Source organism: Ostrinia furnacalis, unplaced genomic scaffold, assembly GCF_004193835.3.
Source record: "Ostrinia furnacalis isolate ACB-3 unplaced genomic scaffold, ASM419383v2 OfSCF7556, whole genome shotgun sequence".
Classification (NCBI taxonomy): domain Eukaryota; kingdom Metazoa; phylum Arthropoda; class Insecta; order Lepidoptera; family Crambidae; genus Ostrinia; species Ostrinia furnacalis.
The window spans coordinates 1,015,459-1,027,761 of NW_021137795.1; the positions used below are offsets into that span (position 1 = coordinate 1,015,459).

The 12,303-nt window shown below is 36.3% G+C and overlaps 1 protein-coding gene across 1 annotated transcript; it reads right to left on the minus strand.

The window, feature by feature from the left end:
- Positions 1-1,513: 1,513 nt before the first annotated feature.
- Positions 1,514-7,543, minus strand: LOC114365162 (uncharacterized). Its single transcript, XM_028321659.1, has 4 exons — positions 7,386-7,543; positions 4,733-4,955; positions 2,325-2,439; positions 1,514-1,680 (listed from the first exon to the last, which is right to left on the minus strand). Exons 2-4 carry the CDS (start codon positions 4,953-4,955, stop codon positions 1,545-1,547), a joined length of 474 nt encoding a protein of 157 aa, XP_028177460.1. The 5' UTR covers positions 7,386-7,543; the 3' UTR covers positions 1,514-1,544.
- Between the last annotated feature and the right edge of the window lie 4,760 nt (positions 7,544-12,303).

Sequence of the window (12,303 nt, forward strand, 5' to 3'; positions counted from 1 at the left end):
AGGTATGGAATAAGAATAAGAATGTCTTTATTCAGCACAAAGTGGTGGACAAAGGTATGGGAGCGGCACGGGAGGTTTTAGTAACGTCAAACGTCAGCAAAATATCCTTATGTGGGCAAATTATAATCGCAAACCAGTCGATAAGTGGTCGAAAAGCCCCTTTTTTGTATGGAGTTTTGGAGGGGGGCAGCCCCCCTAGACAAAACGCACTTTTTGATCGAATCGAAAATCGAATCCGTCAAAACTCCATACAAAAAAGGGGCTTTTTGACCACTTTTCGACTGGTTTGCGATTATAATTTGCACTTTGTCTAGACCCACAGATGTATTAATGCTCTGTCAAGTCATAATATGTCAGTGTCACCCTCATCCCGTGCCGTTCTCATACCTCAGGCACTGACAACTGATAAGCTTTACTCTGGTTAAGCTGTACCTATAATCTTATTGGTTGCCAATATCAATGGCATAAATTACACATTAGAAAACTGCGTAACGGGTCCTTGGTTTATAGAATATTAAAGAATATCTACTTTTATACGGTTTATATTTTTAATTAGCCGTGTAGACTTTTGAAAAATTGCGATCAAGTTTATCCTTACCGATTATTTATTTTAATGCTATGGCTATGCAGCGTTCTGCTACGTTTTTACACAATAACCAAAAAGACTGATTAATTATTATATTTTCGGACGTACCAATTAAAACAGTGTAGGTAAAAAGAATGTTATGAACTTAGTGAGCATAACTAAATGGTTTTTAACTCGACCTTTTTTATTTTAATATTGAAGTAAACAAGTAACAATAGGCACTATTTTTTGTTTTTATAATTATGTTTAATCTATATACATATATAAAAGAAAGTCGTGTTAGTTACTTCACTTATAACTCAAGAACGGCTGAACCGATTTAGCTGAAAATTGTCAGGGAGGTAGTTTAGAGCCAGGAGAAGGACATAGGATACTTTTTATCCCGTTCGAAATAAAAAAAAAGTCTGCTTATTTATTGCCATTAAGGCGGAACAAAGTTCGCCGGGTCAGCTAGTTAATTTTATAATAACTAGTCGCAGACTAATATTATAAAGAGGAAAGATTACTTGTTACAAAACAAACTTAAAAACTACTGGACCAATTTCAAAAAATGTTTTTTCATTAGAACACTACATTATACCGAATTTGAAGCGGACATAGCCGTGGGCAAGGGCTTCTAATATACCTAAACTCGCTACCCATTTTACCTCACTACCGTAGTAATGAGTTCGATAATGAGTAGCAGACGAGGCGAAGAATATCGGCAAGACTTGGAGCGAGATCAAACGCAAAGCTCAAGCCTGAACGCGATGGAGGACTGTTGTGAACGCCCTCTGCCCCATCTAAGGGACATAGGACATTAAGTCAAGACCCTCCTTTGTAAGGCGGTCGGGAAATAATAATGTCTGTTCCTTCGACCGACGATCTGCTAAAGGTCGCGGAAAGAGCCTGGATGCGGGCAGCGCAGGACCGTTCATTGTGGAAAACCTTGAGGGAAGCCTTTGTCCAGCAGTGGACGTCATTTGGCTGAAACGAACGAACGTACCTGTTCCTCTTTCGGTGGGGGTTTGGGAGTGATGGGGTCTTCTGGAGGACGCTTGTCGGGCAGCAGGCAGCAGGTGTCCAGGTAAGACTCACAGGGACCGTCCCGGACACTGCAAATAAAAACAATACGTTGAAAAGTGTACCATTATCATCAGGATCAGGTCATATTTAGTCTCCTTTGGAAGAGCACGACTAATTTACCAGAGGCAAATGGAGGATTTGGCGTAAACTCCCCACGGGGCCTACCTGGATTGAGGAGCTATGTTAGGTCGTGTTTAAAGTACCCTGGAAAAGGCTTTCATACTAATCATCATCAGGTCGTTAAGTCCCAGTGTTTTCACCGCAGAAGCACGGCTCTAATTTCATCATCAACAGCTCTTTACAGTCCACTGCTGGACTATGAGCCTCCTCCACTATAGTGGAGTGTTTTGCCATAATCTCCACGCTTGGCAGGCGGGTTGGAGATCGCAGTTTAAAAGATTGATGTTTTTCAGAGAGCGCTGCTGCCCGTTCTCTGTTTGATGTCTAGTCCCTAAGTCGCCTCTTACGACACACCCGTGGAAAGAGTAGGGGTTGGTGACAAATGTATTCTACTCTGCCGTCACCACACGGCTTTCATAGGGAGGTGCCTCGTTGTATAAAGCTTGTGCCGTCGAGTGACTATCTAAAAGTGGGTACCCCCTACAAATAGTAGTGTAGTCTGTGGAAAAAAGTCCATCGCCTACGCAGGCCTTTAATAAATTAGTATACTGACCGTATATCAATGATGCCAAAGCCATCAGTGTTAATGGTGTTGTTGTTGACGTCACAAAGGTAGTACTTGACGCACTCCCCCACTTCCCCTTTGTCTGTGGTGCATGATGTGTCGGCTGTGGAAAAAAATAATTTTTAAGTTTTTCTCCTGCGCCCTAATTAATTTTCCACTCGCTCATAAAAAGTTAAATAACATCGACAAGATCTTAAGAGTTCTTTCCTAGGGAGATATCCCGTTATTTGCAGGATCCCGTTTAGACGTGTTTTAATATTAAAATTTAAAGTTTACAGTCCCGCAAAAAATAGTTTAGACATTTCAAATAGACACAAATTTTATTTACAAGTGAAAAGAACAACATGAGTAAAGAATTTGACTTTGAGAATGTACTCTAGTCTAATAATCCTTTCTTATGACGTCACTTTCTTCAAAACTTGTACCTATTAAATTTTTAAAATAATTTACATATCATACGGTTTATTACATATTCCCAAGAAGTTGTGGTTTTATTAATATTGACATAAAAATGCAAATAAAATGTGAAGTAACTCGTATGGCCTGTTTTGCGAGGCGAGGGTCAGGGCTGTGTCACATTGCCAAATTTGCCAAAATATTTTTATTGGTAGAAGAATCCAAATGAAGTTTCGTTTTCAAATTAAAATAACTTGAAATATTATGTCATGCAGGTAAACGAATTTAGTTACTTATTAGTGACTCTTCACTTAAGGTGACAGTTATTCACAACACAATTAACTTCTAGCCTTTCGTTGGAGCAGACAGCAGACTCCAAAAAAGAGCACTAAAAAGTTTTATTTTATTCCTTATTAATTAAAAACCACCACCCAATAAAATTGCTTAAAAAACCAGTCAGTAAAAAACGACTTCCAAAATGAAGGGTGTATGAAATATTGAATTTTTGGTGTTCGATTGTTGGTCAATTGACCCTATTTTTCTATATTTAGTGCACTTTTTTGGAATCTGATTTTTTTGTTCATTTTTGGACCAGTGTTTTTGAACCTTTTTCATGACACGACCTCCCTATGAAAATGAAAAAATATTTTGCAAGCTCCCGACCATTTGCTTTTTTTCATGCATTTTATATGTTACAGAGATGTTTTAGGGACCGAATACGAGGTAGTTTTTACGACCTCTCGCGATGCCCTAACTAAAGAAAATCACTGTTTTAGACTATTGTTAATTTTTGGCAACCCTGCCAAGTTCTTTCACGCATCTTAGTAAATAACTATGAGTTACGATCTAAAAACTGGAGATTTGTTATTTGCTCGACGACTAACACCGACCACGAAATGGTAATTTCAACTAATAGATTTTTAATATTTATTATATTTAACCGTGTTGATAGATTTGGAATATTTAAAACCAGTTATTTAATTATTTGTATACAGTTACTGATTGATGTATTATGCTATTAGAGGTTTCTTTGATTATTAAGTGGTTTCTTAGATCTTTAACCGCAAGAAAATAAATTTTCTCTAGAGTTCACTTTAATTGATCGCTGGAAATGAAATTAGTTTTTAATTAATAAACAAATAAGGACTTTAATTGATTTGAAATCAATCAATCGTTAGACAACGTTAACAATTATACCTAACAGTACCTACTTACTTACAATATTCGGGAATTATTAATATGAAACTATACCTACTTAGCACATTAAACAGAGAAAAAAAAATCAGACAAATTTTTTTGAAACTGCTGGTTAGATATTAGGTATAGGCACCTTTATTTATCTACATCACACTAATATTGTTTATTTGTATTGAATAGGTTCCGAAATTGCTGGACTGACTTGAAAAATTATTTTACCATTATCCTACATCGTTTCTGAAAGCGGTACGAAATTCGCCGGGTCAGCCAGTAAGATAATAAATTGGCACTTGAAAATTTCGACGGTTTCATTCAGTTTATAAGTAGCTCAGATGGACGAGCAGTCGCCCGGCAAGTGAAATAGTGGGTTCGATTTCCGCCGTAGGCAGTAAAACTTATAAAAAACTCATTTATTTATGCAAATAGGTTTTTAAAAAACCACTTTTACGCGTCCCAGTATTAACCCTACCATTGCCACTGCTTCGGCACAATAAATGGGCCAGTGCTGAGAAGAAGCAGCGCAAAAAAGTCAGTCACTATTATCATTTATCTATACTTCTACACTAATATTATAAATGCGAGTCTGTCTGTCTCGCTTTCACGCCTAAACCACTGAACCGATTTTGATGAAATTTGGCATAGAGATAGTTTGAGTCCCGGGAAAGGACATAGGATAGTTTTTATCCCGGGATTTGAAACAGGGACGCGCGCGATAAAGTTTTACTGTGACAGACAAAATTCCACGCGGGCGGGCGAAGCCGCGGGCGGAAAACTAGATATCATATTAAAAAATTATATCTGACCATTGTCACCAGTAGTGATGGGCACAAGCGTAGACGGCTGCGGGGGAATCCTATCCCCTACCACCGAAGGGGGGGTCGTCACCGCCGGAGTGGGGCCCACGGTGGATCCGTTGGGGGGCTCCCCGAAGATCTGGTGCAGGATGGACTCGAGGTCCCCGCCTTGCTGCTGTTGACCCATTGTGGAGGCTAGGAGCAGGCATACTGCTGCTGCTTTGAGGAACATCTGGAACAAAGATATTCACACATTTTTTTTATCCACAACGAGGAAGCTCTTGGCCTGTATCTCACCTATGTGATGATCAGGCTGAAGGTGGAAGCGAGCTTCACCCGGAATCCTCAACCACGGAGGAACTGGCTATCTTACCTCTAACTGCCGGAACACAACAATGCCAATGCTGTTAAGCTGTTAACATTGTTGTTATGGTGACAGACTTAGGTAAGATGGTGGTAGCTAGCCAGCGAAATTTTTTAATTAACTATACATTTTTGATATTGCGGGAAGTGCCTGGATGGATGCGGGCAGCGCAGTCGTGGTGGAAATCCTGGGGAAACTGTACTGAACTAAACATTTTTGGGCCGTTTCTGAAAGTGCTGGCCATGAAAAAATTTGTCGTTTGAAGCAATACTCACCACATAACTAGCAGTTATTTCTACTTAGTTGAGAATTATTTTGCACCAATGTCCTAAGCACGAATGACTCTCGTAATAGTGCCTACGTTACGGTGTTGTTTTGTTTTTCATACAAAAAAACTATTACCAAATGTTACCACAACATAACGAGAAGGACTGAGTTGCAGGATTACTATAGATGAGTATTATATTTTATCTGTGCTAGAGGCAAGTTATACAGAATGATTTATCATCATCATCATCGTCATTTCAGCTACAGCCGCCTTCTGAACAGGCCTCCCGCAATGATTTGCAGATTGACCGGTCGGTAGCGCCCTGCGTTCAACCCCTTCCTGCTATCTTTATGAGGTCGTGAATATAGGTACCTTGTGGGTGGCCGTCACACTGCGCTTTCCGGTACATGGCCTCCACTCCATAACCAGGGTGATTAATTGAAAGGTAATCATACAAAAAGGTTCTATTCTACTTTTAGTAATACTACTCGTATACTCAAATAGGTACAAAATAAATTGCTTTTAGTTGCGGTCTAACTACCTATATCTTACTCCCCGATTTCCTGTTGCATTTGTGTCATAACCGAGTTTATTTACCTCGTAACAAATACATTTATCATTTAAACTTTATCTTCTGCGGTTTACAAGTCATAACAACAAGATATGTGAAGGAAAACAACACATAATAACTAAAATAACCTAAATCTTTGCTTCTAGGCTGATTTTAGTTTGAGTGAGCATTATAAAACCAAAACAGTGTGGTACAGTCAGCGTCAAATAATTCGTGATACACAAAGTAGCAAATGATATTTATTTCTGTTCGCAACACCTTAGGCCAGTAGAATAAGACATGAAAGTCAATTAAATCGGAAATAATTCCTACAAAAGGTTTTATTGTTTTAATGGCTTCATTTGTTGCTCATTAAGACTATCCCAGGTTTTCGACTTCGACGGAGTTGTGCTTAGGTTGTGGGCCCCCCCGAAAGGGGCATTTTTGCGGTTTTACGGTCATACCGTGTAAAGAACTTGCAGTATCAAAAACTGATCTTTATGACGATTGTAGGGCATTTAATCCTGCATTGAATAAGACCAAATTCATACATTTTGGACAAACCGTTCTCGTGCTTATCTTCGACAAAGTATAAAATATACGTATATTTAATGACCCTCTCTACATCCAATGACTCGTCACCTGCAGGCTCCCAAGGATTAAAAAGGGCCACCTTAACCAGCGTATTCCTGTCAAGCCTCGCGAGTTGGATTCAGAAATACTTAAATTAATTTATAGGACTCGATTCGACTTTTTTCAAGTGTGTTTGAGATGCGACCTTTAACGCTAGAAAATTGACATAAATACCCTCAGTGGGGGCGACACTGGTTAGGGTTAACTGGGTATAACCGACACAGTAAAGGCTTTTGCTATAGCGACTAGACACAAACAAATTACTAAACGACCATGACCCCGGATGTGATGCTCATGACATTAACGCTCGGTGCTGGTTTGATTCCCGCAAAAAGAACCATCAAAATCTCGAAATCTTGATCGATATCAAATTTAATTTTTTCATTAACTATCTTAGCCAAATCAAATGAAGCCAGGTAAGTAATTTGTGCTTTGGCCAGATCGTAAAATCGTAAAAAATAACGTCTTTTTGATAGGAAGTTACCCGCCACCAGCGAGAAGGTTAAATTAGTAAAAAGGTCTAAAATTACTTCATCAAACTTCTTCTACTAAGTTACCTAATTAGTTATTAAGTTTTAGATTTGTAATTAATTTGTTTTATTATGTTAGTAATCCATATTTTTTTGGTTTTAGACACTACCTCCCTAATATTTATTCGATTTACTTATTTCATAATATAACGTTTGCCTTGATATAAGCTCGATTATAATTAAGTACATTGGGTTCTATAATCGCTCATAATGCCGTAATAACAATAAAATTCGTTCCAACAAAATCAAAGTCATCTCGGTACATCCCCGTGTCCAATCAATTTACATTAAAAATACCTTAAAAACTAAAAACTCACCTCTATTCCTTTTTTAAATGCACAGATAAAAACAAGATTTTTGTTTCTTAATCACCAAGCAGGTTTTATTATTTTAATGTTTTCCTCAAGCGCGACCTCGCGGTCTGCTGCTGACCGCTTCGGTTACCGGACTGGCCGAAGCGTTTATGTTTAAACATGGTCAACATAGGTCGTTTTTATGTGCCATAGTTAAAATTGATGCAGTAGAGAATATTGGTCTTGAGTCCTGAGCGAGCGAACGCACGAGACGCTGGAACGGCAACTTACAGATCAAAATCTCCATTAATTTTTTTTTTGAAGATGGGAATGTCGAAACGATTGCCTCTGGTGGAAATCGAATCTTTTGCTTGCCTGGAGATTGCTCTGACCGCTGAGCTATGGAGGCATAGCGTAAACCCCTTGAAAAATATACCTACAGCTTTTTTTCATCAATGCTAGATAGTGGGTAATATATCTTTAAAAAAATGCAGTAGTAGGGTCTACAACTCTTGCACTATTTTTTTAATTGTGTAGAATATAAAAAATATACTGTTATACTAAAAACAAATAAAATAAAACCGGCGTTACTAAAACTCACTTTATTTGTGGCCAAATCAAAACGAGGAAAATACAAGCATTAAGTAACGTATTCTTTTGTGTAAATCGTTTAAATCCGATATTCCGATTGTGGAATAAACAGTCTTGGTAAAATGAGATAATAAAGATTTTGGTTAAAAAGAACCAGTTTCAGGTTCCAGATAAAGATGTATAGAAGCGCTATCTAACAAATAACAGTGACTTTAAATCTCTTGCAGTGACTAAGTATTACTAAGTAATAAGTCTTAGAGTAGGCGCACACCGTTGATTTTTCGTCGGCCGATAGTTTAGTCGGGCAGTTGATCAGTATGGGCATGTATGGGAGTGCGCACACTACGCCGATTCGATTTGGCCGATTCTTCATACAATTTAAAATCGGGCACAAACTATCGTCCAACTAAAAATCAACAGTGTGCGCCTACTCTTAGTTTTTTCTTCTTTTTAAAAGCAGAACTACTGCTCCTCCTTCACTGCACTATGTCAAAGTGTCTTATGAGGAAAATGCATACCGGTAAGTTATTCGAAAATGTGGGTATGTCCACATCACATCGGCCATAGTAAACTCATCTATCTTTAGAGCGAAACTCGTTTAGCTCGCGGATTGTCTTAAAGTTTTTTGGTCAATGTCACGACATTCAAGAAGTCTCAGCGTCGAAAGAAAGTTTTTAGCCATTGAAACTACATTCAAGTCTTGTATGAATCAACAAAAGACTATAATATTTACTAGACGACAGTTCAGAATAAAAAATGTGTCATTATAGCGGGTATTCACCGGTTACCAAACTGAAATCAGGGAAACAATAGTAGGTACCTACGCTCGTAATTAAATAATTATGTTTTAACAGTCATCATCTAACTAAACGCAGTGCCTTCATATTAGATTTTATTTTTGAACAAAATCAGTTATTTTTTCCAAGTCCTCGGTGACCTTCGCCAAACACAGTTTTTCAACATTTCTATCAGTCTTTTTTGTTCTTGTAGCGAATACAAATCGGAATCCTACATTGTAGTTAATATTAATATTCCCTCGTTTAACTTAAAAATAAATCAACGAATTACTACTATTCTACTTTCCGTTGATAAACAAATCGTTGTTTACAATATTTATCAACCTCGCTGTCAGAGGGCGACACACTTAACGTGTGTAATCAACTACTATCACTTCTTAATAATTCATCGTCATCACCATTTCAGCCACAGGACGTCCACTGCTGAACATAGGCCTCGCCCAATGATTTCCATATCGCGCGGTTGGTTCCTGCATCCAGCGCCACGGCCGAACCAGAGCTTAGGTACATCTAACGTCGTCATTCACTAGTAAGCCCGTTAAAAAAAAAATATGAAAATTTTAGTTCTTGAAGTTTCCGCTAGGGGCGCTGTACAATCCGTCATACATTTAATTGCACTTTATCCCTTATTCAAATAAAGGTAGATATATTACCACTTTGTTTACTTTTAAAAAAGGATCCTAATTTTCGATATGGTAATACTTAAAGATATCTTGGTCACTTATTTATATTTTTAAATATATTTTTTTACTTATCTATGCCATTTTACAACTTTTCAACGTCATTTGTCACTGTCAGATAATGTCAAAGTCAACCAAACGGTTTTGGTGTGAAAAATTTCAAGTTTTTAGCGCGCGTTTTTAGTATTTTTGAAACTTTGTTCAACGAAAATTCTGATAAGTGTTTTTTCGATTCAAATTCCTAAACTATAACATTTATTGTATAATCTCTCTTATAGGCAACGTCTGCAATTGATTTATTCTTATAATATAGACATTTTAAAGAAGTGGTAAATAGTTTACCATTGTCAGATCCCGTCTTGACAAAAGTCTGATGATATATAAAAAAAACAAAAATGCTACATTTTACAATTGTTTTTAATGATTTCCTAGTAATTTTGACTAACGTCCTCGGTCAAAACCACTTTTGAGTTTTGACTGTAATAATTATAATAAATAAGTATAGTTTATTTGGATCAGCTACTTGTAATGTTACTTACCTAACCTTTCTAGGTACTTTTGTACCAAGTACAATAACATAATTTCTAGCTACTATGAATAATAATGTTTAATCTATTTAGAATTTAGAATAACTAGTTTGGTTTTCCTTTGTCCTTAATAATTATATCCTATCTGCATTATCATAAGGTCAACTGGTTGACAGACTGCCCTATGGAATTAAGTCCGCCATTTGTAGTTTTTCGAAAAATTAATAATGATGAAATAAATAAATTAAATCAAATTGGTTTCGGCTTTTCGTAAAAAGTAGACATTTAAGAAGTTTTATTTAAAAGCGTCATAATATTTATTTTCTAAATTCGCTCTTATATGGGAAATGGTATCTTCTAGTTCGAAGATATCAAAACTTCTGCTTGAATAGTTTCTAAAATTGTGTGCATTAAATTATGAAGCTACGAAAAATCATTTTATTTCATTAAAAACAAACATAATTCATTTAAATATGTGAAGAAATGGTATATTACATATCAAATACCATAAAACATTAAATATTTAAGCTAAATTATCAATTTTTCCTTGCGTAATACCTTACCTGGATGTTCCGTTTACGACCTATGAAAACCTATAAAACTATGTAAATTGACATTTATTACCTTGGTTTTGTAGTTTTGTAAAATAAAAATAAACTTACGTCCTGAGCAACTTGCCTAGGACGAATATTTGAGGGGCGTAAAGGTCTTTTTAATGTAATTTTGAGGGCGTAAAGGAAATCTATCTCAGTAAATACAGCTCTAGTCCAATTTTTCAATACCTCTTCGGAAAATGCTGTGAATTCTAAGCACTTTCTTCTTAGGTCATATTTTAATAGCTCGAAAAACAAAAAAGTTACTGTCGAATAAAAAAATAAAAAATCGTTTTTTGCTTCTCCTGAAAAGTCGTACTTTGTCCTTTACGACCTTTGAGCCCAGAGGTATCGATATTATTTTGTACATTAATCAAGGCTTACTTCTATATATATAAAAATGAAACCCGTTTCGCGTTGTCACGGCATCACGTGTGAACGGCTGAACCGATTTCGATAATTCTTTTTTTTAAATGTTTGTGGAAGTCCAAGGATGGTTCTTACGGAAAAAAATATTAAGAAAATCTCTACGCTAAGGCGGTACGAAGTTCGCCGGGTCAGCTAGTAGAAGATAAAAACCAAAAATTTTCTGAATTTACGAGAAATTCAAAGTTATATTAATAAAGTTAATATGTAACTTTGTTTCCTGTTCAAAGTTATTCTGAAAATAACCCAAGATGACTGTACTTATTTGTGTATTTAGGCCCAGTTTCTGAGTAACTTAACTCAAGGATGTATGTATTCAATATGAACCCTTATTTTCCTGTGTACCCTTGGCTGTTCCCTTGATGGTACAGTGGAAAATAAATTTTAACCGCTGTACCCTTGGCCGTAAAACCCAACCAACTTAAATTGTACACGTGACCAAGAGGACTAGCTTTTCTTGAATTTGGCCAAAAAACGAAAACAAATGAACATCGATAAAAACAAATGAAGTAACATGGATGTAGATAAAAGTAAAACCTAATTATAATTAATTTAGTACATAGAATAAAAACAATATTACGCCATTTTCCTGTACCACTTCTGAAATGTCAAAATTGTAGTACTGTCACGTACTGTCGACCGTCATGTAATAAAACAATACCGCCATTCCTCTCAATAAAACAAGGTATATCATCGTCAATGCAATGATAATAACAAAAAATATTGTAAAATCAGTTATGAAATAACATTCACAGGGACAATAATTGTCCCTGTGAATGTTATTTCATAACTGATATTATTGCGCAGAAGAATAATCTCAAGATATCATATTTCTTTTTCAGAATAATAAAATTAGCCAAGTGCGTGTCGTGTCACGTGCAATGTAGGGTTCCGTAGTTGTCCGTCGTTAACACAATATATTTCAGAAAAACCAAGCAATTACTTCATCTAAATTCACTTTGAATATTTTCTTCTAAGGAATTTTCACTAGTTAAGAAATTTATAATACATGAGTTAAATGACTAGTAATCTAAAAAGAAACGGTTACATTAAAGAGGTTCAATTCAATATCAATCCTAAAATAGGTACAGGATTACACTTAAAATGGAAAACTATAGACTCAATCTCAGTAAACATAGGTAAATATTAAATCTCATTAAATATGGGCAACTAAAAAGAATCATCTAACTCCTAACTTACGAAGTTTGACCTTTCATCATCAGCTCACCTAAAAACCTGAAGTAATACAACTGTATGATGTACATACGTACCTAAAATATTTAAAGAATTATTCTCCAACTCCTAACCTTTAAGGAGTTTTACCTTCC

What these genes read in the sequence shown, in the direction of transcription:
- LOC114365162 (XM_028321659.1), bottom strand. Translation starts at nt 4,955, where the DNA reads ATGTTCCTCAAAGCAGCAGCAGTATGCCTGCTCCTAGCCTCCACAATG. An exon ending in CATCACTACTGGTGACAATG is followed by an intron (nt 2,440 to 4,732) that starts GTCAGATATAAT and finishes TTTTTTCCACAG; the next exon opens with CCGACACATCATGCACCACA. An exon ending in TTTGGCATCATTGATATACG is followed by an intron (nt 1,681 to 2,324) that starts GTCAGTATACTA and finishes TTTTATTTGCAG; the next exon opens with TGTCCGGGACGGTCCCTGTG.